Here is a 27,198-nt window from a genome sequence, read left to right as displayed (position 1 = left end):
CAGAATACAAAATTTCACATAAGCTTTAGAATGGCTGTTGACATTTAACTGACAGACACATAGATTTCATAGGTTGCTTTTAATCAATCAGTGCTTTAAAGGCAATATGCGTCTGTCCCTGCCTTTGCACTTCAATGAAAGGACAAGATATATTTTATTGGGGTTTTTTTTTATACACCTGTCTTTTCTTAAAATTAGTTTTTCCTTAAGAAAGGGACCACTATTATCACTGTTAGTGTTTATACAGCATTGTGAACTTCACTACTTTACAGAACAACAAAAGCAAAGATACCAATCCTGGCTATGGGAACTGACCCATGAGAACTGCAGTATGAATTTTTCAAGTAGGGGAAAATCATGGTGGAAAGGAAAAAAAGGAGGAAACAAGGGAAGAACATGCACGAGTCCAACTATATAAATATTTACTTTACTTTCAACAAGAGAATACAGACCTTCTGGAAGAGGTGGATTTTGAAAAGAATAGACTAGAGGATCTCACCTGTGCCCCAGACTCAACTGTTTTTCTTGCTTCTTCCTCCCCGGTTGCTCGGCCATCTTCTCCCTCTGGCCAGATGAGATGAGCAAGCTTCAACAATGTTAAGGAAGATTAGCAGAAACCATGGCTGCTTGCTAACTCACTCCCCTCTCCTTCTTGACTTTATCTGGGATTGGACTGAAACTTGGCTTCAGTCCACTGGTACTTAGAGGGTGATATGGGACAGCAGCAGCCTCTCATCCTTGCCGTTCTCTACAAAAGGCAGCTGAGTGGCAAAAGTGATGAGAAGTAAAAGCAGCCTGCTTGTCCCCCAGCCCTCACCCTAAATAAATAAATAAATAAACCCGCACCCCTCCATCCCTTATTTAGAATATATATAATCCACAGAAGCATGAAGCTAATAAAACATATTGAAATAACCCCAGTGATTTCTGTAGTATCAATGTGACCCCACCTTCCCTTCTATCTTGCCAGCACAATCCTGCACAACTGCAGTTGCTACAGTTCTTCGCAGAAGACCATTCAAGATCATGGAAGTTCTCAGTCTAGGAAAGCTAGCACCTCAAGTTGCAAACAATGTATTGGAGATGAAGTAGCACACTGAATTTTGGAACTGGGAACTGCCTGCCAATAGCTGTCAAAATCTGGCTTTTTCCTTGGGTGTTGGGGCTGGGAAGATTGGAGTCCCTGTCCAGAGGATGGTATGAATGTGAGTTCTTGATCACCTATTAATGTCTGATTGAATTTTAATTGAAATCGTTCATCTTCTTCTGTATCTGGTTTATTGTACATCTCCTGGAGTCTCAATGTTCAAGTTGGGTGGCCATATAAAGTTTATAAATAAATAAATGCCACCATAATTGGGGTGCAAAAATTCAGATGATCACTGGATGGCAACAAAGAAGGTATATTTGCTGCCATCCAGTGGTCATTTGAATTTTGCAGTGCAAATATGGTAGCCCTAGAGGTAACTGTCCAAGAACACACAAGTTATAAAACTAAACAGGACTTGAAGGACAAGACGCAAATAAAGGACTGTAACTAGGAAACTACTGTAATGCATTGCAATTTCTAAGAGATGGGACTGCCTTCCTGTCACCTAAAAGAAGACCAAAGTAGGGAGATACATTACTGTATTAAAGAGTTGCTTGGTATCCATTATGGACATGCAGCTGAGTTCAACAGAATTTTGTACATAGAATATATCTATTTTTTTCTTTTTTCTTTTCCTTTTTATTGTGATAGTATAAATCTTCATACATTATGTTATTTCAATACAATGATATTTATATAACACATTTAAATTCTTAACTTTCTGTGTACTGTTGCTTGGTATATCTATTTGTATATGTTTGTGTGTGTGTGTGTTTATACATGTTAATAGAAGGAAAAATAGATGAACAAAACAAGGTTAACAAATTTAAAATAATAACAAGAAAAAAAGGCAAAGAAAAAAAGATTTTTTTTAAAAAAAGCTATTAAGTTTCTGCCTTCCCCCTTTTTATACATCTGCTAATTTGCAATATTTATAGGCATTTAGGCCCCCTTAAAAGCCAAACTGTAGATTATTATATTTATCATGCTGCATAATATATTGTATATATGGGAACCATTCTTGCTTAAAATTAGTTAAACTAATGTTGTTTATATATACCGTTAGTTTTGCCATTGTGGCATATTCCCCAAGTTTAAGTTCTCCGAATATATCTATTTTTTAAGTTGCTGTTTTATATCTTTTGTCCCCTATAATATTTGTAATATTCTGCAATGGTCTTAGTTTAGACAAAAGTAGAAACAGTTTAAGAAGTGCAGGAAAACATATCCCCAATAATTTTGGCAAAGCCTTCCATCCAGACTGTGTGTCGTACAAGTTTGTTTTTTTAATATATCTATTTGTCACACAAAAGCACCCACCCACCTTAAAATAAAATGTATTGGTTTGATTAATCCTGTACTTATTACTGAACAGGGTGGTTATTAATTCATTTTGATGGACCATTCATTATGCAGGTTTGGCTTCTTGGGTTATGTGAGCGCGAACTTTGTATTTGTAAACCATGGGGGGGTTTTTATTTTGTTTTTTGCAATGCATAAACCCAGCCTGCTGTAGCTTATTTAACGAAAAATGATTCAACTAACCATGGACCCGGACACAATATCTAGACTGTTTTATGCTTTGCATGGCATGTTGTGGCTATATTCCCTAACTGGATGGGGTTAGAACTCATTTTGTAAGGGAGTGTCAGGAATTTTAATTGGTGAAACCAGTGTCTTAAATAACTCAAGTCTTATGGCACCCATTTTGCTCCCTAAACCCACCCCACACACCCCCAATACAAGCAGTTGGCCCCACCCATACTAAGACACGAACGGGGTGTTGGCATTCTTGCAAGCCCAGACCCACATTTTTTACCACTCTGGTTAAGTGTGATACATGGGTGGATTCTGCTGTGATAGTGCTATAGCATTTCCTAGAAATAGCCTGACTCATCCTAGATACTGAGAGTTACACATGTGAGAGAGGTTAGCTCAGAGGTTAGCTCTATCCTAAATTATGTACATCAGATCTCTTTTCTGGTTGGCTTCTGAAAGCCGATGGGTTCAACTCGGTATTAAATGCATGGTTCTACACCTACCTCCACGGCCTACGTCCACTTTCCCCAAATTAGTATCTTTTGGATGTGGTCTCCAGCTACCAATTCAAAAGGCAACTGGCTGATTGTTATTTATGGGACAAAAGTCAGATATGCCAGAAGGATAACAGGTTGGGGAAAGGCTGCATCAGCCTCAGAACTTCAAACAGCAGCCACCTACGTGAGCAGTGCAACTTAACCATGTCACCCGAAGTGACCCACTGCAGCTCCACAAGGGATCAGGCCTCTTAGTTAAGAGCCTGAGCCCTTAATGTGCTCTGTTAACATCACAGGCAGCTCCAGCAAATGCACAAAGTTATAACAAACAGCAAGGAAATATTACGCAAGACCACAGGAAGTCACAGGAGACAGTATTCTGGGCAGATATGGCAAGACGTCTGTGTGAACTCCAGTTAACAACAGGCCTTGATCATTGGCGCCAAACTGAGCAGAGAACATTTCTAATGCTACTGTGGATAAAATGCCACATGTTTTTGCCAGTGGGCTGTGCTCCAGAACACTGTGTACCTGACAGAAATCAGATAAACTCAGATCTCTCTTTTTCAATCTCTCTCACCCCCCAACTGGGAAGGAAGGAGAGGAAGAAAGGGCAAGTAATTCGTTTAGTCTTTGTAAGAACGGGCAAATACATTTGGCACCCTACTAGGTAGCAGCACTTAGCTAAGCTAGGCCCACCTCAACAAATTAAGCCTCACTGGGCCTGATTAGAGGTTGGATGGGAGACCACCAAGAAACCTCAGGCTAGAAAAGGAAATAGCAAAACATTTCTTTCTATTGCCAAAAAAACTGCAGGGATGTGTCTATGTAGTTACGAGGAGTAAAGACCGGCTCATGGATCTTTACAAATCCATTGCACTAATGATGGATTTGCTATTTAGGCCTTCCCCCTTTAGTGATAGTTAATAACTTTACAAAGCAGAAAAGAAACAAGCCATTTTTGGCAGTGTGTGTTTACTTTCCATGAACCCATTGCTCTACCAAATTTTGTGCAAAAGTGAACCCACCTAATAAGTGTATTTTTTTTTTTACCTCCTGGCAATAGCAGCAATATTTGGAATACTGGCAGAATAGGAACTGCTTGCACACATGTACTGTTCTCTAGAGACTCGCAAGTCAATACCTGGTTTCTCTAGGAGAACCACACTGAAAAAACTGCTGTCAAAACCCAGGTGCACAGAACTACACTCTGTGGTAATTAGTTAGGTTTACAACATTGTACTATGCCATGGTTTACAATAGCATGGCTTGTTGAATAAATCACAGTGACAGGATTTACATACAACACTTTACTCTCAATGATTATTTATAACCCCCAATGGCTGATTTCAGCCATCAAAGGCAAACACAACACATTTTTGCATTCTATTCTTGTGATGATCCAGCCACTGAAGTTAGCATTTGCGGTCCAAAAGAACTCACTCAGAAGCCTGAATTTGACTCAGTTGCCGATCTTGATTACTATGATCAGAATTCCTATGACCTTATATTAAAAACATTAATGGAATCTTATTAGTTCTAGTAAATCTTTCGTTGTAGGAGAAAGTTACACCTACTGTTTCAAGTATTGCTCCATTTGCTGCCATCTGTTTGTCACCTGGAGTTCTATAGCCACGTCTAGTGTCCCTACCGATTATGCTCTGGCACCTGCAAGTTCCAACTCTGTATTTCTTAACACCACTGCTTGGGAACAAAGAACCTGTGAGTTTCATTTCTAGTATATCTTCATCTATGCTATCTAAAGGCACCCCACCTCCTGGGAAAAAACAACTAAAGCAGTAGGTAAGAAAAACCTATGATAGTGAGAAGTTGCAGTGTGGGCATGAGTCCTCTTTGAGGAATCAAGACTCTTCTAATTAAGAGGAGAGTATGAATAAACATGCTATGATCTGGCTCCCACTTCATTATTTTTTAAACTATGGTTTATGTCTGTGTGTTGAGTGAACCAAGCCAATTTGAGGTTATTAAATAAATCACCATTAACAAGCCATGGCTTATAATGATCCATCCACCCTGTGTGTGTCTGGGTGTGTGCACGCGCCTCCATAAAGCAGATTATGGTATTAGAGATGGACCTTGGTGAAACCTCTATAATGAGACAACAGTGAGATTTCCAATTGGATTATATTGGCTCTGGTTATGTATAGGAATAAAGTGACCTGATTCAGACATTATGCTACATCACAGTTTACTTAATCATGGTTTGTTGAAAAAGTTGCTTAAAAATCAATAAAATTTAAACAAAAAAAAAAAGCTCAGTGTGTTGTGTAGATCAGATCAAGGTGACCCTGGCCTGGCTTGATTAGAGATTGCTGTTTTGCATAGCTGCATCTATATCTTTCCTACTGCTACTGTTGCTTCTGCTACTGATTTGGGTTAGAAGACATTTTATTGTTAAGACTGCAGCCACATATGCATTTATTTGGGAATAAACTGCACTGAATTTAATGAGATTTGCTTCCAAGTAGACATGTATGATTATGTATCATCACGTCAGTGTCAACTCTTAGCAACTACATAAATAGATTTTCTCCAGGATGACGTATGCCCAACCTGGTCCTTCAGGTCGTCCAACATAGGCATGTATAGGATTATGCTAAATCTCTTGTCCCATATATACTGTGTTTAGTATGGGTACAGTGCACATATTACGACATGAGGTATTGCTAACAGGCATTTATTGTAAACATTAGATATGGGTTAAAATAAAGTGCTATTTGACAAATTAATGTTATGTTATAATGTAGCCCTCTCCAATCTCATGCTGTACAGGTGCAGTTTTAACTTCCATGGCTAGGGATTATCAGAGCTCAAATCCAACACATCTTGAAGGTGTTGTATTGGAAAAGGATGTATGTATTATGGCTATTGTTGTTAGCAATATTTGCCATTACTGTATTTAGAATGCTAAGTGACACTAATCTGCACATATAAAGTATATATGCTTTAGCACAGTGTGCTTGCAAAAAATGCAATCTATAATAAATGGTCCACCGCTCCCATTAACTTAGATGCTTTTACTCTCAAATACTATAGTTTTGTATAGTAATTGTATAGCAATAAATTATATTTATATAATTATAATATATAGGTATAATAATAAATTACTACTATATAATAATTTCCTTCTTATTAATTTATTAATGGATATTGCAAGTTTTTCTTAAGGGTGATGTTGATGGATAATATCCATCAATAAATGGATATCATCCCACAGTCATTTAGGATTCTTGAAAGCATGATACAGAAAAAAACAAGATATTTCATCTCCTCTTCAGTATGTGTGATTAACTTTTTCCAGTTACTAATCCTAATCCACATGCAGGAATTTTATATTCTATTGACTAAGTTCAGGAGTAAACATCCCGCTTTGCGCCATCATGAATGAACGTCAAGGTCAAGTGCTCCTTCCTCACTCTTCCAGTAATATGCCAGCTGGTTTTTCCTGGCTTATTCACTGAGATTAAACCAGAATTGCCTACTTTAGGCATAATAGGACATGCTGTCTTTATATGAGCCAGGATCTTTGCACCAAAGGTGAGAGAGGACAACTACCCGTCTGCTGGATTAGTTCCCAATTTCATAAAGCCTGCCTCTGAGCAGGACCCTGAAGCCTAAGCTTGGTCTAAACATAATATGAAATTGTTACCTATGAACTCAGTCTAAACATGTACATTTTTTTTTTCTCGGATGGCTGTAACTACCATAATGAATGGCTGGTTTATGCATGAGTCTAGGCAATAACATGATTTGCTCAATGTTGACTTATTACAGTGTATAAACCTGTACACCATACCTCTATACTATATTATGATCCAGGCTCCTATACTTTATTTAAACAAGTATAGAAAAAAAAAGATTTCCAGTTTAGCATTATGTGAGAACTCAGCCTATGTCCAGATTATACATTGCGCTGTAAAATATAGTGTGGTCTATTTATTTTTGGCACAGTGTGATGAGTACACCAAGACACTAAAGTTTCTAAACAAACTATAGTTAAAGCAAACTATGGCTTAATATAATATGCAAATACTAATCTTGGCCTAGCCTTCCTCATAGGATTCTTGTGAGAATAAAATGTTTGTTAGAGGGGTAAACTCTCTAGATTGTCTAGAAGAATTTGGAGGGTTGTGCATAAATTATAATCTGGCTTCCAGGTGCTACTTATAAAAACAAGAATACTTCAGTAAAACATTTGTATAGATGTTATTTTCATGTTGTATAGAGATTTATTTTCAGCCTTTTTCTTGTTTTCCTTCATTTTCTGAAAATACGGTGTACAAATAATTCAAAGCCCTGTTTCATACCTCTCCTTATGAAGCCTGGGAAAAATCAACAAGGGGATTTTTAAAATGTCTACTCCCCTTCCCACGTTACATAGATCAGAGTTCACACATTGTTTAGTCGTTAAGTCGTATCCGACTCTTCGTGACCCCATGAACCATATTGCGCCAGGCCTTCCTGTCCTTCACTGCCTCCCTGAGTTTGCTCAGTTTCATGCTCATTGCTTCAGTGATGCTGTCTAACCATCTCATCCTCTGCCGTCCTCTTCTCCTTTTGCCTTCAATCTTTCCCAGCATCAGGGTCTTCTCCAAAGAGATCTCTCTTCGCATTAGGTGACCAAAATATCTGAGCTTGAGCTTCATTATCGATCCTTCCAATGAGCAATCAGGGTTGAGAGTTCACACATACATAGTAATATAGCACATGTTTCCATAAATATACTAGCAAAATGTGACTTTTCTGGTCACAGAATTTGGAATCTTCCAGGCAGACAATGGCATGAGTACATTTCAATGAGAGTGAGTCAATGGTATGGTGGAGGTTTGCTACTCAACTACCTTGAGAAATAACTGGACTTTTAGTACTCCTTGTGAAATCAGTACTTTCTCCTTCAAACATGCATTCAGTATCTATTAAACCAAATCAGAAAAAAAAGTTACCCTTCTGAGAACCAACTCCTCCTGCTAAGTACAAAATGCTCTAGTGAAGTAAGATACAGTATAATGTTATCCATTCTGTACATCACATTCTATAGATTCTATACATTCAACATGATATCAGTCTACAGATCATCAGTCACTAAAATACATCTGTCCTGTCCAAGGTCATACTCATTACTTACCAAGCCAAATCCTCCCAATGGCATTTAATCTCCAAGTAGGTATTATGCAATTACAAAGATCATATTCCAAGCAGACATAAAAGTGCCCAATAGGCACGCCCATGTGCCTCTGGATTTCTCTACTTTTGCACCTTCCCCACCACGTTTTCCTTCACTGCTTTCTCCACACAACATTCCCCAATCCTGTCCAATCCTTCCCATGCAGCTTCCTCACTACTTTTATTTCTCTGCTTTTCTCACTGTGCCTGATCGCTACTTGGATCAGATAGAAATACAACAACAAATGAACATTGCAAAAGGGGCCAAATCTCACCCACTTCTGGAACATGGATCTTGGCTTGCTACCCAGGGGACTGGACCAACCAAGAGCCAAGAAAAATTACACCCTGGTTCTGCAGGTATCAAGCTCTGTCTTTCGACTCTTAATATCTAGGCACTATACTGCTAATATTTGGATCTTATTTCCTAAGCATCATGCTTTTAATTAGGTGTGTGCATATCTTTCAGCTTGTATTTATGTTTATCTGTTCAATTAGTTACATGGTTTTAATAGGTTTTTATATAGCAAAATGAGTTTTCTAATATTCTGTCACTGATCAATCAGATTGTACAAATACAAGTCATAACATTTATGGCATGGATTACTATTTCCATAATGTGTTCCTTAGTTTTCCATTCCTCTTTGTGGGTTATTTGAAGGACCACCTTTCCCCAGTTATATCTACTTGGCCCAACAGAGTGAGGAGGCAGAGTATGTTGTGGGTGCCATCTATGAGGGAAGTACATTTAATGGGACCACAAAAATGGCTACTCTATGGTGGCTCCCTCCCTATGGAATATCATTCCCCCAGAGATAAGACTGGCCCCCACCTTGATACTTTTCCAGGAGGCCCTGAAGACATGGTTTTGCCAGCAGGCCTGGGGACCCCAAGTTGATACAGGGTTGATTTGATTGTGTTTGTAGCCGTGGTGGGGGTGGGGGATTTTAATTCTGTAAGCCACCCAGAGTCACCATGTGTGTGTTGGGTGGCCATATAAATTTGTCAAATAAATAAATAATAAATATATACTGTAACAGGAAATCTCCCTTATTTTTTGTTCTCATACAGGCCTTATTACAATACCTACATTATGGCATTTTTCATGCCATCAAAGATAGAAATATGTAAATTTTCTGATTGAAAATATTAAGAGCTTTTACCATTTTTAAACACAGCATAAATGAATGTATTCATTTTTTAATAGATACCTCATCCCTAATATCTTCAGAACAGTGCAAAAATGAATTAGATTGATGGCATCAATTGTTTGTTTATAAGGAGGGTAACTTAATTGTGAATACATATGTCCAGAAGATTTATTGATGTTATCTGGGATTTTTCAAGCATCAGGCTGTAACTTTCCATGAAAAAACAAAAATGAGAATAAGCAGTATGTTATTCTAAAATTAAAAGTATAATGATCACACACCACCTATTGCTGCCATTATGTACAGCTAACATAATCAGTAGCAGAATCAAATGCAAGCCATTTCTTGCTCAACTGGTAACAAAATTACATTTATAGAAGCTGCTTCAAAACCTATTAAAATATGGCCTTTAGACATCCTTTTGTCCCTGGCAACAAATATTTGCTGAATCTTCCAAGTGGCCAGACTGAACATTCTAGAACTGAAGTGTTGTTGATTCTATTTATGTAAAATTTCTCATAAGTATTCATTTGGATGGTCTTTTACATCTGCATTCACAAAAGCTGCTGACAATGAGCAATGTAGCAAAATACACACAAACCATGATTTCTGTGGATTGGAGTGCACACTCCAGGGACTGAAACCACAGTTCTAAAGTTGGTTTTCAAGCAGCAATCCGTGATAACTGTAATCAGTCATCATATTTGGATCCAACTAGTTAGGTCACAACTGAGAAACCTGATACGTTATAGAGAAAGGAGTGCACTTACAATGACAGGAAAAAAGAGAGAAAGCAACAGCAGTGTGGGACTCACATCCTGTATGCTTGATTAACCATAATTTATTGAGTAATCCACAAGTTGGTTGAGTTCATACAAAAAATGCCAAGCCAAAACTATAGTACACAAAGCACAAAGAAATCACATTATGGTTTAATGTGGTGTCTGAATAAGATTTCCATGTGGGTTCTTAAAATATGGTTAGCTCTAAGTATGGTTTGTATTGTATTGGAAAATCATTACTTAATTTGCAGATATATCAACAAACTGCCTTCTCTTAATGATATATCTAAATAAAGCTCGGAAGTAACTGTCCAGTTTGGAAATTATGAAAACTGGTTCCAAAACAACTCAGAATCTTAAACCATGTTCTGCAGATGAAGCCCATACTCTTGCCTTGGATGTCCCTGTCTATGCAAGTTGTTAAGGCACTGTTTTAAGCCACTCAGTTCTGCCAGTCCATTTGCCCAGTGGCCAGCAGTAGAAATCAGAAAACAGAACAGAACAGCAATGAAAGATACTCAAACATGATCTGAGCCAAATACCACCCCCCAACCCCCCAGCAAACTAAAATTATTCTATGTCTCCTTCCCCTTCTATTTAAAAAATCACATCTGTATCCTGGCCAACCAACTCTGGCCATCATATCCAGGATTTTCCTTTTTTTATCCACTCTAAAAATGCTGTGAATTAGGTCAAGCTAAGAGATGGAATGAGCAGAGCAAAGATCTTTTGATTTAATAGTGACCAAGTGGCTCAGTCAAGACAAACACTGTCTACTCTTCTTACAGTATTTTCCCACAAAGTGGCTGGGAATAGTTTTTAGCAACATTTTATACTTAACTGACTGCAGTCTTAAAATTTAGCATCAGCTTTCTTCCCTTTACTAGTAAGCTATGGCCATCTTGAACCTGGTTCCTCTTCATATCACCCCGTTGCAGAATGTGGATGAAAACCATTGTGCTAAAGTTTCAGGGTTACCTGTTCTGCAAATGATTTTGGAGCAGACCATACCACATAGCTGTCCTTTTATCAGCTCAGAAATAACTTGTTAGGGTAATGCTGTGTTCCAGTTAATGCTCAGAGTTTACTGGCTACAAAGGAATTTCTAAAAGACTTTTGTTTAGCTGTATTACCACACACTTCAGCATGCCAGGTCTGGAATACCTTAAGCCACACCCAGGTGAGTCATGCACTGGCTAAGGTTCATGATATACAACAAATAAAAACCTTCTGGAATCCAAACTTCTTGTTTAAACAATATACATTAATTCCTTAAAATCCAAGAAAAGATTAGCAATATAAATCCCATTACAATGGAGAGCCACAGTAAACATTATAGCAGGTAAAAGGAATCATTGTCTGACTTCATTCACTTAAGAGAATGCAGTAGGTATTTTGTGTAATCTGCTATGGTCCCCAAATAAACAATAACATGTTAAAACAATCCCAATCAATACATGTATTGGGAAGAAATGTGTAAACTGAGGAGAGGGGGAGTATTGGCAGAATTTATTTGGCCTAAGCCATGGTTTGTTGAACAAGCCAAAACTAGCTGAGTTCACACATTGCATTAAGCCATAAACTACAAGAGCTTGATTCACAAAATACATTAAACCAAGGGTTGTCAAACCATGGGCTGGGACCCCTCAGCAAATTATGCGCAACTTAGAGATAGGGTCAACATTTTTTTTTTAAAAAAAAACATGCTTTGCAGGCATAGTGGAAGTTTGTCAAAACTCTCTCTGGACTTTGCTTCTCATTTTGCCTATGCAAGACTGCTATGAACAGCTGTGGTACCAGTCTGAGAGGTTCATGATAAATAGATTAAAAAATAGATTAAAATTCAACAATTTGACTTCTTGACCCAGCATGAAAACCAATGACATCATTAGTGTATTCATCATAGTGGAGGGGTTTCACACAAATTCATTTATTATTTTACAGAGTTATAGTACTGCCAAGTTTAAAAACTATGGCATGTAACCAACCAAATGAACCATATTGTAGCTTAGAGTGATATGATAGTACTGTCAAGTGATGCAGACAGATTTACAAACGCATGTTCTCCCTGCAGTCTTCCCCAGTTTAATGCCCCACAAGAAGTAAATAAGTCTTCCTTGGTATGGAGTTCAAGTGACCCGGATCTTGGAGAAGGCTCGTAGCAATACCCACTGCATGTCAGACACCGGAATTGCCCTAAGCACAACCTCTAATGAAAACCTTCAGCAGGAGGTTCTTAATATACTATAGTCTCTGACAAGGTATATCATTAATGTAACCTGGCGGAATAGGTTTACCCATTTGGCTGCCAACCATCAAGAATCAAGAGTTGAGAAATAAATTGATATGTATGCAACCATGCCTGGCCTGCTCAGAAAAAGATATCATGAGAATTGACCCTAAGCATTATTAGGTGCCACATTATTAGATGCCAATCAAATAAATGCACGGTCTAAAAAAGTAGTAAAATAACTAGAGCAATCTGTTCTTCTCCTTGAGAAATATCTTTTTTTTAAAAAAAAATGGTTAAACTGAAATAATTTGAGAAAGTACATATGCATACAGACATCTATAATGTGCTACCCATAAATAAACTAGTATATTCTCCTAATCAAAGAAAGTGACTGATTCCATTACATTTGTGATCACAGAAAGGAATAAAAGAACAGCCTTCTGAAAGACAAGAATTCGCACTTTGCTTTGGGTCAAAAAATATAAAATCAAGCCCTAAATGGAACACAGTAATGAATTTGTTGCTTCAGGTAAGAACATACAGTAGAGAACAGAAGCTATTTTCATACGACCCTAATTTCCGCAAACTTTAAACAAATTGAATCATACAGTCCAGTACCTCAAGCATAATAATGAAGCCTTGCTGTTCTGCTTTGCTAAGATATAAAAATTTGCTTTCCTTGGATAATGATTTGCATACTTTTACTGCCACATTTAAAAATAATTATGTTGCATTGCTTTCCAGGTATGTTGGGACTACAGTACAACTCCTGGAATCTTCATCCAGATCACTGGCTCTATTATCTGGGGATTACAGGAGTTGAAGTTCAGAGGTTCCATGTTAGAGAAATCTATTTTACACCATGCCAGATTATTAATTAATCTAATCTAAAATGGTCTACTCCAATGGTACTAATTGTTCAAGATCTCAAGATACGTTTTTCACACATTCTTCCAAATATCCTTCTGACTGGAGATATCAGCATCTGCATGAAAAAGGTATGTTCTACCACTAAGGTACAGCATTTCCATGCTTCCATTCCACAGCAGTCCCTTGCATACACAGAATTTTCTTCCCAAATTTTGGAAGTGTGTCATAACTTCATCCTGACCTTTCCTATACTTTTCCAGTATTTGGACTACTATATAAACTCCTTGGGACAGAGATCCAAGGCTTTTGTTTAAGCTATTCCATGAAATGGTAAACACTGTTATGTTTATATTCATCATATTATTTTGCAGTATTTGATATGTACTGAAGTTAATTCTCTTTTGTCATTTTAATAAAGAAACTGGAGGGAGGAGCAATGAATTTGATTAGTGATCTACAAATCAGGATAGTTTTTAGCTTCTTCCATTTCCATCTCACTCATAAAGATTCAAAACTTTCATCCAAACAGTTTTATCTATGCTGCATATAGTTGGTTTCATTCACAGTTCTTACGGTATCAGAGAGTAAAGTCCATTGCAGGTTTTGTTTTGTTTTGTTTTTTTACATCTGAGTATTTATAGGGTTTAATTGCTAGGTTTAGGATCTCAGAGGGAAGTAAATGTTGCTATTACTATTGTGACTTGGTGCTGCAATTAGGATCTGATATTTGAGACAAATGTTTATTCCCAATAATTTGTGTTCCAAATTAATCACTCAGGGAAGACAGAAGAAGCACTGTCAACCTCCATGAGCTAGAAAAAACCTAAATAGAAAAACAAGTAGCAGTGATAACACGGAAAGTCACTGAACTTTTCACTCCAGCCACCATTTGCTACATTTTGCGTTCAATAATCCAAATTAACACTTGCTCCTTGTAGACAAAACAACAAGATCTATTTGGCCTTGTAAATGCCTTAGGCAACAGCAACAATAAATGTTTAATTACATTTTCAGGAGAACACAGGGACTCTGACTAAATGAAAAAACCAAGACCTTTCAAGAATTCAGCTTGAAATGTTCTCAGAACATTGGAACATTGCGTATAAAAAAGAAAACAGGAAATCTGTCCCAACAAGAAGTGGACATCTGGTCATTCTAATCTGAGGCACAGCAACAGACAGTACTAAATATTACAAATCTCATGCGTAACTGAGAATTAACTCTCACCGTACTGAATGGGACTTACTCATGAGTAAGCACGTATAGGGTTTGCAGCTTTAATGGTTTTAATTTGCTTTCCATTCCTAGATGGTTGTAGAATAGCATACTCTTTATGCTAACATGACACAACTTAATCAGAAACAAAAGCCATTCCTTCAAAACTCTGAAGATTGCAAAGGACCAGAGTTTCCATCGAGTGATACCACTACGACCCCTTCCCTTTTTAAAAATTTTTTATCAGGCACTCTAACCACCACAACCCCCAAGAAACAAGGCTTCATATTTAAATTAAAGAGGGCAGCAGTCTTGGGCCATTGTAACCTCTTACACTTATGTTTGCTTCATTTATGTATTTTTTTAACTCATATTGTACCCTGCCAATAATTATTTTTTTCTGTAAGGTAGATTTACAAATCTGTTTGACATGTGATTAATATGTGATATATATCACATTTTATATATCACATTTGATTAATATGTGACTATATATCAATAGTTACCTCTTTTCTGTTCTTTGCTTATTTGCTTGTTTGCTTGTTTCTTTCCTTTTTGTAATTTTTCATGCATTTCTTTCCTTTTTTTTCATTTTCCATTCCATTCCTTTTTGTAAAACTTGTTAATAAAGAAATAACCTTAAAAATGTATCCTACGTCCTCCAGTAGCCATATGCTGATTTTATAATGATATGAAGAAAGAAAGAGAGAGAGGGAGGGAGGGAGAATGGAACTGTATAATTAGGAATGTAGTTTAGATGTTAGGGATATGGCTACATAGAGAGATTTTATGACAACTATAAGGATGTCTGTATCGATTCAGATCTTACAAATAACTCAAACACAATGGCAGAAACCCTCCTGGAAGTATGGATGTTTTTCAATAGCATACTAAAAAATTAACACTTCCATTTTTTATTGCTGTTAAACTAGTGTGTTTCACTAAGCTAAGGTGACATGATACCTACAGTGTTGGACATACAGTGATTAATATTCCTTTTGTTCACTTTCTACAACATGCATTAAATAATGTAATAAACAGACGGAACTCTTTTTGTCACACACACAATGGGAGGAGAGGGTAGACCACCAGAAATAGTCAACCACTTTGATACATGGGATATCTGCGACACAGACCATTTGGAGGCATTTTACATGTTTATAACCCTTTAGAGTCAGTTATCATCACAAAGGTATACAATTAACTGTTCAGTAAGAGGGAAAAATATGTCAAACTAAACCAAGTTTAGACATGTCCTGTACAACAATCACTCTTACCCGTTTCAAAAAATCAGTTTCCAAATAAGAGATAGTACTGCAGCAACAAATGTTAAAATCTCAGGCATGTGATTCTAAGAGGGCCTTGATTTCTGGTTTGCTGATTTCCTAACAGTATCTATGAAGAGATCTATATTTCTGGGCATGGAATTGGCCCTATCATTAGGCACAGGACAGTTGCATTAGGCAACTGATTTTAGGTGTGATGAAAAGGTAGGAAATGTTATTTCGTTTAGTTATAGCTTGTAGATTTTTTTATGGACAGGTAGCAAAATAACAAGGCAATGTACACAATAAGCGGGCATTTGTTGCTCTACATCAACATAAAGTATCTTGGATTAGTAATGATCCCTTTCTTCATTTTGCAAGTGTATTTCTATGAAGCCTTACTTGAGATGCGCCAACATCAAAATACTGTTCTCCACATACTATGTATGTAATCCATAAATTCACAAGAAGACCATAATGTACATAAACTGTATGAACATTCTTTTCCAACCATGTATGGAACATTCCTGACTAATAAAAAGGAATAAAATGATCCTACCTATTTCAATTTATGCAGGTATATAACTGCCAGATCAGAGATTCTCTATATAGCTCTATTTTGGGGGAATTTTCCCTCTTCTCAGAAGTATTAATTATACTTTTATTAGACAATAATTCTTAATTAATTAATTAATTATTACATTTGGCCTACTTCCTGTCCATATAAAAGAGCCACAGGTTTTTATTTTATTTGATGTAAATTGCTGGGAAATAGTACATCAGCAACCACACTGAAGCTGGTTCATCTTCCCCGCACCCCCCTCCCCAATCCTGTAAAGATAACAACCAGAATTTAATGTGAGCCAGAGAATCTCAGGAGTCCATTTCCTCAGCACATCAAAGATGACAGGCAAATGATTGACAGAGGAGCTGAATGAATTAAAACAGAGGTGGGCAACTTGTTGCTCTGTAGAACATCTGGCATTTCCTTTCCTCTGCATTATTCCATCTTCAACCCCAACCCCAGCTCTGAACCCTAAGAAGTAGTTAGAAGAGCAATCATAATTAAGGTACACATTCAAACCAGCAACTGTAGCTACTGCAAAACATCAGTTAACATACATAGTCTAATCAGTAGATTGTGATTTGGTATACAATTGAAGCAACATATTACTTGAAGGCTTGACCAGATAATATGATCAGCCATGGGGATCCTGCTCACAGGCCTGCCAGTACAATCTATTGGACAGTGTTGTCCAAATTTGGCCACTTTAAGATGAGTGGACTTCAACTCCCAGAATTCCCATGGCTTGCTGGGGAATTCTGGGAGTTGAAGTCCACTCATCTTAAAGTGGCCAAGTTTGGACAACACTGCTATTGGATAAGCAAGAAAAGACAGGGCTCTTTCTGTAATGGCCCCATCCTTACTGAAAGGTATACTACAGACTATATACCTCTCTCACGCACTCTCTAATAGCTTTAAAATAAACCTCGAAAATGCTGAATGTTTCAGTTTTCTTTCAAATGAATCTTTTTTACTTTATGTATTTTATTGTTTTTACTTTAAATATGTTCTTTTACATGTTATTGTCTTAAAATTGTTGCTATATAAGCCACTCTATCTAACTCTATCTAACAGAAATGTTTAAAATATGTAAATAAATATTAAAAAATAATAGATATTTAAAATTAAGTAAATTTTGTTTCAGGAAAATGTTTAAAAATAAGTAAATAATGACAGAAGAGAGGCCCACTGAAATAAATACTTATGTTCAATCAGTCTACTTCAGCTATAACTCAATCCAAATCCAAGTCATAGCATTTATTACTTTAATTTCGGAGGAAAAAAATCAAAATGATATTAGCTGTCACATTATGACCTTTCCAACTGTTAAGTTGGCTTCTGAATACCACTAATCAGGCATCATAATTAAAACATAACCAGTGCATGATCATTAAATATATGGCTTTAGAGCTGCAATGAGAAATTTTACTCCCCTATTTTGCTAGAAACTGAAGTACAAGTGATAACTCTCTATTTCTCTTTACCTCTATTACTTAATATTCACACATTATTATGGTGATAATCTCCAAACTTGGAAAGTAATATCCATTTACATAATGTATCATGGCTGAACAAAACTGTACAATCTACTTTGTTGCAGTCTCTCCTTATTGAACTGCCTTTACGGAGTAAGATCTTACTCAATATTAAAGTCAACAATATTATAAATGTATGGGATGTTGCAACAAAGGAATGACAACAAAAAGGATTCCACAAGAGTAGGATGACCACTTGTGGGCTGTAAGTTAAACTTAATATTCTGATTAACTTTCTAATTTGCCCTATTTTAGTAATGGGTTTTTATCCTTTGCTTTGCCTTTTCTTTTCATCATATGGCTTTTTACATATAATACAGATTAAGGGTTTTTATACATACAATAAAACATTTTATATATTTTTAATATAATAGTAATATTGGATATTGTTATATACCACAAGCTACTAGGGTCTCTTTAAAAATGTTAATTCTAATATTGTTGAACTTTCATAAAATAATTTTTTTAAAGTTTCTCGTTCATTCCATCTCATGCAAACTTTGTCAGGTTAATCAACCTTAATCAGAAAGCTAATAAAATAGCATCAAACAGAATGAACTTCAGAAAGGACAAGCTTTTACTAAAGCTAAACAAAAAAACAAATCTCACTGATTTCAGGACTCAAGAGACGTTTTGTTATCCTCTTCATGCTTACATGGGAATAAGTACCACCAAAAGCAGCAATATTTATTTCCAGTTAAATGAGAACTATGACTGCCCTGCACAAACTTAACTTCGCCATTACTGTACAATAAGTCAGCAGATGTACAAAGTGCTTAGCTTTGAAGAGATCATATCCTGAAATAAAATGAAAATACACTATGATAAAATAAAATTACATAGAACAGCTGCTAAAATCCATGATGCAGTGGTTGGGGTGGAATTATGTATGTATGCACAGCACATTCTTTAGTTAAAATATATCAAATCCAGTTCCATTCAGTGTGGATGATCTAGGTTTGCAGCCTAACAGTGAATCAGGAAATGTCTGGTTCATATCTACCTCTGCCACCAACATACTATGTGTTGTGTTCTCATCTGTAATATGTGGACAGGAACACCCAAAACAAGTCAGGGATATAGGAAGGGCCACTGAGAATAAGTATCAAACAATCTGAACACTGAAAATGTAATATAAAGATATTTCAGTGCAGACATTGAAAATGGAAGGTGAAGAAAAATATTCTTCTTTTTAAGTCAATGGTTCAAAGTGGCAGAAGACAGAACGTGTTTAAAAGAAACCAATACTGGGGCAGTGTTTGGACAACTGAAGGAACCTCCACTCATGGTGCCTTAGTGATGCTCCAGGATTGGCTCCATACACAAATGATTCACTGATATTTTGGGTAGGTGGCAGCTTAACTAACTTACTTCTAAATCAGCTACAAATCAACAGGAAACAAACTGAGTCCAGTTTTCCAGCAGAAATACTGGAGTGAGTCAGTTTCCAGCTGGTTAATAATCGTGTCTCAGGGCCTTCCCCCTTATACCTAACCCAGGAGGAAACTGCCTGGCAACATCCTTTTTTCTTTAATCACTCTATGATAGGCTTTCATCTCTTTCCCAGCCCATAAAAGAGGCAGATTTAAATCTTTCTTAGTGTGCCAGTGTTAAAGCAGTGTTTTCCTCCATAAGCCAACAACATCCAGTGACAGCTCCAAGGTGTGCAGAATCTGTTCCACTTCACTACCCATTATGTCACACACAAAGTCACAAGCAGTAGCAAATGGGATCAGAAGGGCAGGCAGATTCAGGAACATGCAAGCCAGCCCCCCACCCTTTGGTCCCTGATTAGGGTTATCTGCTGGACTTATGTTGCTCCATCTCTAAAAAGAGCCAGATATAGTGGCCATGAAGTATAAAGAAAACTACTTGCTGGGGTTTGAAATACAGCAGCAGTGAAATAGTAAAATGGTGGGACGGTGCACAGTGAAATGGTTTAACAATACGGAAATAACGTAACAGGCAAACACAGCATAACACTGAAATCATGGGACACTCCTCCCCGTTGCCTTCTGAACAGAGCACAAAAGAAAAAAGAGAAATCTTAAGGAAAAGTGCTGCTTGTGATTCAGTTCCCTTTCTAACTTCAACCTTTTGTTCAGGTCAGGTTATAACAGAACGAGGTATAGCAGGAGTGTATAGGAACGGGCCTAGAGATGATAGGCAGAGTCTTATGGCCAGACCCTGTCCATTCTCCCTAGAATGACTTTTTCCCACCAGCTAGTGATATGCAGAAGAGGAAAGCCTGCTGCATGCGCAAAGTCAGGGCAGCACTGTTCCGCATGTCAGTCAGAACAGAGGCAGGATAGGGATCAGCAATGGGGCAGCAAATTTCATGCTGGCAGAGCTGTCTGGTCATAGTTTTCAGCCAACTTAAGAATGTATGGATAGCACAAACATAGCTGTGGGGAAAGGCCCTCACGCTGCCTCCTGGTTCCTCAGCTATTCCTCCTCCTGACAGAGATTAAGTCACTGTAGCTTCATGTTGTCATTTCTCTGCACTGTTAATAAAACAGTCAGAGGAATGGTAGCTTGTACCTTGGTGGCTTTACAGCTCCTGACTGTCAAAGCTTACATGTTATAAAGGACAAACAAAACAGACCACCAATGGGGAGGAGCGCTGGCTGAAGGTTGATGCCTCCTATTAATCAGTTCATGGCTTGCTTCATGCTTTCTCTGTGTTTTGAGATTAGCAAGGGGAGGACAACTGTAAGCCAACTCAAAACTGTTTTGGAGAGTTTGGAAACAAAATCCATGGTAGTGTGGACGAGTATCTTCACAGACACATGCTTTTAAAGAAGACAAGCAGTTGAAATTCGCCTTTGCACAATCAATATCTTGCAATAGAGAGAAAGGACATAAAGAGAACCAGGGAGTATAGGAGGTACATGGACTTTGGGGAGGGGGAATGTTGTACAATCCTAATTGTAAACCTTTTAACTTTCTGGAAGCTATTGAGCTTTTTCCCCCAAACCCCATATGCAGTTGATCTCCAGAACTGGCTTAATTTGTTGCACCAAGGAACAAAGTATAGGGTCCTGAGGCTGCCTTCTGCAAGCAGGAACCTCCAGGGTGTTGGTCACACTAGCTTGGGGTCATGAGAATTGTAATCCAATATAGTGTAAGACACCAAGTTGGAAAAGGCTGCCTTCAAGGTCAATGCACATAAAACGTCCTGTCCCCCGCCGTGCAGAGCATACAGGCACTCAGCCGATCCAAACACTGATCCACACAAAATGTGCAACAACCGGGGAGGGGCTGGACCTTCACCCAACCGACCTTTCCCTGAACTCTCCTTGTCCCACTGAACTGCCTCAGTCTAATGCAGCGACACCTACAACAATCTTTGCCCTAAGAGAGATTTTTGAAAGGCCAGCGCTCTTCCACTTAACCCAGGCCAGAAAACCTTATTTGGCCGCAGAGCCCGGAAACCTATGGAATATCTGCTCTGAAGTTCTTGAAACCTATGGAATATCTACTGCCATTGTCACAGCCATTGATGGCACGATGAGTATGTGTGAATAAGGAGCAAGGACGCACATAAAGGCATCGGGTTTTTTTTCTTTCAGGTATCATGAAACTAGGAAATGGGAGTGGGGGACTGAGAAGGGCAATGGATTTATGAAGGAATAGATCCGTAGCTTCAGCTCCTCTGGATATCTAGCAGTTACTCCTCTCCTGGGATGGAGACCATTTAAAATTTGAGGTCAATTTGTGGAGCAGCAGTGGCTCCCTGTAAGGAGCATAAAATAATTTTGCATTCTCCTGCCATCACCAGGAGTTTAACCTTTCTTCGTCCAGCTGAAAAGAATATAGTAAAGGTCAACTCCGCTTCTCAGATATGTGCCAGACTAAGTTAACTGGTTCACTCAAGGCTCAAGGGAAGGAATGGACCAGATGATCTTTAGAGACCTCTCCCAGGTCCTGTAAGTCTAGGATTAACACCTCAGAAAAAAGCACTGATTGAAAGCACTGGGGGCTTGCTGTGCTCTCTCCTCATCTCCGGAGAGACTGCTAGATAGACTGCTCCCTCCTAAATGCGGTTCTGTTTCCAAAGGCACATATCATGGCAATCGCCTCCTCCCCCGCCCCGAAAAGGTGATTACTTTCCGCGCACGGTCCCCAGCTGTGGATCGGAGCCGTTCCTTAACTTTCGCGGCAGCAGGGAGGCAAGTCTGGAAGCATCTTCTACGTCTCTGCCCAACTAGTCCAAGAGCTAGAGGACGGGATCATGCACCTCGCAGGGGGCGACCCCCCCCCCCCTTCGACTCCATTTATGTTTCGGACTCAGAGATTAAAAGAAATGTGAGACGGCATCCAGGCTCAGCCGCGCGGAGCTCGTAGAAATCCCATTGATCTCAAGGGCGGACTTAACCAGCCCCCTCGCATTCATTCCTTGGTATCGATGGGATTTCCGAAGCCTTCTGTTTTTTTCTTTTCTTTTTAAAATCAAACCACGAAGCAAGCGTATTCCTGGGAACTACGACCCAGCTTTCGGCCGTTCAGTTCCGTTCAGTACATTCAACGCAGGCTTAAGCCCCGCTGTTGAAGAGCGAAGGCTCCTAAGCATACTGAGCTTCGACTACTTAGACAGATCCAAACGTTTAAAGGTTAACTCGTGAAGCGTTCATCTTTCGAATCAGGATAGTATTTTCAATTTCGAAACCTCACGAGCACAACGCAACCACTAGCCAAAAGTATTTTAAAGGGGCCGCCTTCCGTAAGACAGATACCCATTACTGTCATCACTGAGGCCTTGCCCTTCCAATCAACTGCCCTCTAGAGAGCGGGTTTGTTGTTGTTGCTGCTGCTGCTGTACTACAACTACTATCGTTATCTAGAACGGCAGCAGCGGCCTCTCGGCACTTTACTGGACGGGAGAGAAGACACGCTTCTGTTACGTTGTTCAGATGCCTCCATCCTTCCGCGGGCTCTCCTAGCCGCGTCTCCTCCTCGCCCCCCGCTCTTACCTCTTCTTTTCCTTCTCAGCTGTCATCCTGGACGCCGCCGCTCCTGCTGCTACTCTTTGCTCTTTTCCCGCGTGTTGCTTAACCCAAGCGCAAGGAGAGGAAGACGAGGGCTTCCCTGGGCGTCCCGCTTGGCAAGGGCAGCCTGGGCGCACACAGATCCAGGCAGGGGCCTGGCTTAAGTGGGTGGGAAGGTCCCTGAAGGCCTTTGATAGGCGCTGGGCTGGGCTCAGCTGCTTCGCTCGCCCTTTTCTCCGCTCCTGCCTTCCCTGCGCTCCTTCAATGGGCTGGATCCCCTTGCCGCCAAGGATCCCCGGCCACGCGCTCTCTCCGCGAGCAGCAGAACGAAGGTCGCCGAGGAGGCTGCAATCCGAGCCGAGCCGCCCCTGAGCTGACCATACAGTCTCAGGACACTGCCGAGGATTGTACAGCCCGCTCAGGGAAGAAAGGGGCAGCGAGTGCCCGCCGCGACTCTTGGGTGCTTCTCCCTTCCTCGGGCTCCGTAAATCTGAGGAAGCAGCGACGCGCTCAGGGCTCCCTTTAAAACGTCAAGCCTTGGCTGGGTGCTCCGGGGGCCGTCTCAGACTCTTGAGCCCCGGGCTCCGGCTCCAGCTGGAGCGGCCGACGGAGTGTCCTCCAATGGGTAAACGAGGCGCTCGGCTCTAGGCCCGCCTCCGCTCCCCTCCTCCCCGCCTGTCCTGCAACTTTCCAGGACTTGTTGAGAGGAGGTCAACGGAGTGACTTGGAGGTGGCGGTGGCGGTGGCGGCGGCGGCGCGAGCGGCCGCGGGCAAGCGAACCTGCGCGCAATGACGAAGCGAAGAGCCCCAGGCAGGTGGCCTCGTTTATTGGACCCCAAGGCCTGGCCCCAGAACCGAAGATAGTAATCAGCCCTCTGAGACTGGAAGGATATTCTCCTTTTATTCTTACACATTAATGAATCTACCTCCAAATGTAAAGCCATCTTGCCTCATTTTAATGAGACATTTTCTAGGGGGGATTACTTTTGTTTCGCCCCCTTTCCCTTCTCTGTGCCACCACTCATGGCCTAGCAGAATGATGGTTAAGGTTAAGGAAGGCAAAACTCTTTTTGTGGCCCCCTCCAACCATGCAGCCAAATTTCAACAATGCAATTGTCTAAAACGTTTCAGATCAGTATCCTAGTATTTTGAAGGAACAGCCAAAAACTGTACCGAAACCCTCAACAGAAGATAGACAGTAAAACACACCCAAGCCTTTCCAAAAACTCTAAACTCCTGAGCCCACCTAGGTATGTGATGTGGTCCTAACTATCCTGTCCTTCAACTACTCTGTAATGGTGCAGTTAGGGCCTGGCTCCTCAGCAGGTGATAGCACCTAGCCACCCTTGGCTGATCTTCAAAGCTAAGCCGGGTCAGCCTTGGTTTGGGAGACCACTTGGGAAATCCAAGGAAACTGGCTGGACGGAGAAGTGGGGAAAACTTCCCAGAAGGCAGAAGTGGGAAATCACATCCATAACACTTCCAAGAAAATAGCATGGATGCAGCCACCAGAAGTCAAATTTGACTTGGGGGTGTCTTAGAAATAACTTGCTGGGTGGGCCTCTGGACTTTCTGGAGACATGGGTCTGGCAAATATTGCTGGAATAGTGCAATTCCATGAGTTTTCTGTTCCCCCTCCCAATATGCCATCTTTTCTGAAGCACTGCCCTCAGAGTACAACAGGTAGGTAAGTGCCAACTGTGTACGGTGACCATATTGTCCTGGAAAAAATAAATGACAAACCTGAAAAAGGGGAAATCTGAAACAGGTCGATAAGGATAAAAAAAAAAATTACAGGTAATTGTTTATGTTTATAACTTTGCTTTACAAAGGAAAATTCAAGAACAAAACCAAGAAAACTTTGCAAAAACACATATTCTAATAAAAATATCTATAATCAAAAAGTATATGTGAATTTATTTTAAAAAGACAAGTCAATTTCCATATTTTTCACATGCACGTGAAAGACTGTGCATTAAGCAGTACCATTTGTACGGTAAAAGTTAAATGGCCAAAATAAAGGACAAAAGTGAGTTTTTGAAAAATAAATAAATCTAAAGGACAGCTTTCTGAAATAAAGGACGGTCCTTTATAATGAAGGACGTATGGTCACTGTACAACTGTGTAACTTGTGCTACTGTAAGGACCAAAGTATTGAACAGCACCTTTGCTAAACTTCAGGGGCTCCCTTAGAATCACACCCTTAATACTATTCTCTTAATAAAATATATTATATGTGAGGCATATATTTTATTAGTGGCACGGTGTGATTTGGTTTGGTGATTTGGTGATTTGGTGTCATGGTTAACAGGTTAGAACTGGGAACCCCCAGGTTGAAGTCCACTCTCAGCAGTGGAGCCCAGTGGATAACTTTCAGTTATTCTCTTTCAGCCTAACCTCTCACACAGGGTTTTTGTTATGGAGAAACATTGGAGAAGGGAGTACTCTGTCTGATGCAGAGCTCCTGGAGGAAAGGCAGGATACAAATCTGACAAAATAAATAACAGTACTTTTCACATGTTCCATCCACTTGCTAAGAAAAGAGTGTTCAGAGGCAGCATGGCAGAACCCATTAAACCCATAGAAAAGAACATTGCAGAAGAAGAAATACAGAACAGTGCGGTTCCCATGCATTTCAAATAATATTTTACTAAGGGAAAAATGGGCTTCTAACTGAGATAATATAGGCAGCTCAATAAGGAATATATCAGATTATCCTGTAAAACAGCTATTGCTCATTAAATTAAATTTTACATTTTAAGATAGTTGAAACAGATAGCTTAGAGGACATTTTAGATTGCTTGGGTAGCTGGAAAGCTGCCCAACATAATTTTTATTAATAAACATAAATATTTTCACTTGATAAAATATTTTCTCAAAATATTCTGGGATTGAAACCATTTGATCCATGCATCCATTCCTCTTCCCTTTTTTGGCCTTCTCTATCTCTTTCTATACTATCAGCTTACATATTAATAAAAAAATAGCTATTATGAATTGTTAAGCTTTGCTTCAGACATAACTTAGCAGGTAAGTTGGTTTAGGTATTGGTTCAACAATATCTTTTTAATTGGGTTTGCATTTAGATTTATTGTTAGCTGTTTTGAGCACCAATCTTTGACAGAAAAATAGGGTACAGAGTCAAGAAATAAATATGTCTCTCATGTATTTACTTGACAAGTAAGATCTTGTTAACTCTTACTGTACATGGCTGGATACATTGGCTTTTGATCAATTCTCCTATGTACATACCATTCTTTTTGCATTTAGTCTGGGAACTTTCCCCTTGTCAGAATATACCAGACCATAGGCGAGCCTGCAGTAATACAGGACAGTGATTTATTGATGAGAGGGTGAGATGGGAGGGAAATTTCCCTCACTCGGCCACTAAATAATGGCTCCCTGTTCCCACTAGCTTTTACTGGCTTGACAGTTTCCTGGCTGGTTGAATTTATTAACCACCCATGCTTTGCTAATGAGATTGTGTCTCCTTGTTCAAGTCAGTCTTGTCTTCCCATTATTTTTCCATATCTTAGAATTTCCACATTTTAGCTGAAGCTGCAGCTATGTCAAGGCATTGCAATCCTTGGAGTTGAAAGGGGCACCAAACACCTGCTGGTCCTGTTTGGTTGGAAATAAATAATATTACTGTTACCCTGAACATTGGCTTATATATTCCTTTTCTATCAGTGCTACTTCCTCTCTTCTCCCCCACTGGAACACTTGAGGGTTGTCTTGATTTATTTTCATGCAAAGCTGGATGAATCCCTTTGCCCCATTCCTACCTTCCTTTTGGTTAAGAGGATGTTTGATCCTAGATAGGGGGGTGGAGGAGGCCTAAGCATAATGTCCCTTTTGTAAAGAATATTCCTCTAGCAACATAAAATTATTATGTTTTCATTTCTTACAACTCATATGTGATTATTGATTTATGCTGGCCCCCAAGGTAGTATAAAAGCCACTAAAATGACATTTAAAAACATACCTTAAACATCCAAAGGTCAAATACCACAGCTAAAGAACAGACATAATAATATCAACAGTAAAACAAAATAAAACTCTTCAAAATAAATGCAGTCTTTCCAAAGTCCTAAAATAAAAAGGCTTCAATCATCTTCCCATCTAAGGGAAGCAGGCAGACCTGGTGAGGCCAAATCTACAAATCTCTGAAAGACTGTCACAAAGAAGAAAGAATGGGCTTTTTTCTATTACTCTAGAGCAGTGTTCCTTAAACTTTTTTCTTTCAGGACCCCTTCCCACCTCTAAAAATTATGGAGGACCCCA

The 27,198-nt window shown here is 39.2% G+C and overlaps 1 protein-coding gene across 2 annotated transcripts in view; it reads right to left on the bottom strand.

Annotated features, from left to right (window-relative positions):
• Positions 1–23,463, bottom strand: part of EPAS1 (endothelial PAS domain protein 1) — a 127,646-nt gene extending 104,183 nt beyond the window's left edge. Inside the window, exon 1 of one of the 2 annotated variants that reach the window (XM_088147802.1) lies at positions 22,900–23,463. In XM_088147802.1, the coding sequence (XP_088003928.1) occupies positions 22,900–22,925 (26 nt within the window). In that variant the 5' untranslated portion in view covers positions 22,926–23,463. Of the gene's footprint in view, positions 1–499; positions 655–22,899 lie in introns of those variants that run through there. The other variant, XM_088147795.1, reaches the window with a different exon arrangement.
• Positions 23,464–27,198: the final 3,735 nt, after the last annotated feature.

This window comes from Python bivittatus, unplaced genomic scaffold, assembly GCF_059951505.1.
Source record: "Python bivittatus isolate LINGU-HERP-01145 unplaced genomic scaffold, Pbiv_v1 ctg000020_np1212, whole genome shotgun sequence".
In the NCBI taxonomy this organism is placed as follows: Eukaryota; Metazoa; Chordata; class Lepidosauria; order Squamata; family Pythonidae; genus Python; species Python bivittatus.
The sequence above is the reverse complement of the archived record's forward strand: the minus strand, read 5'-3'. Positions and strand labels throughout refer to the sequence as shown.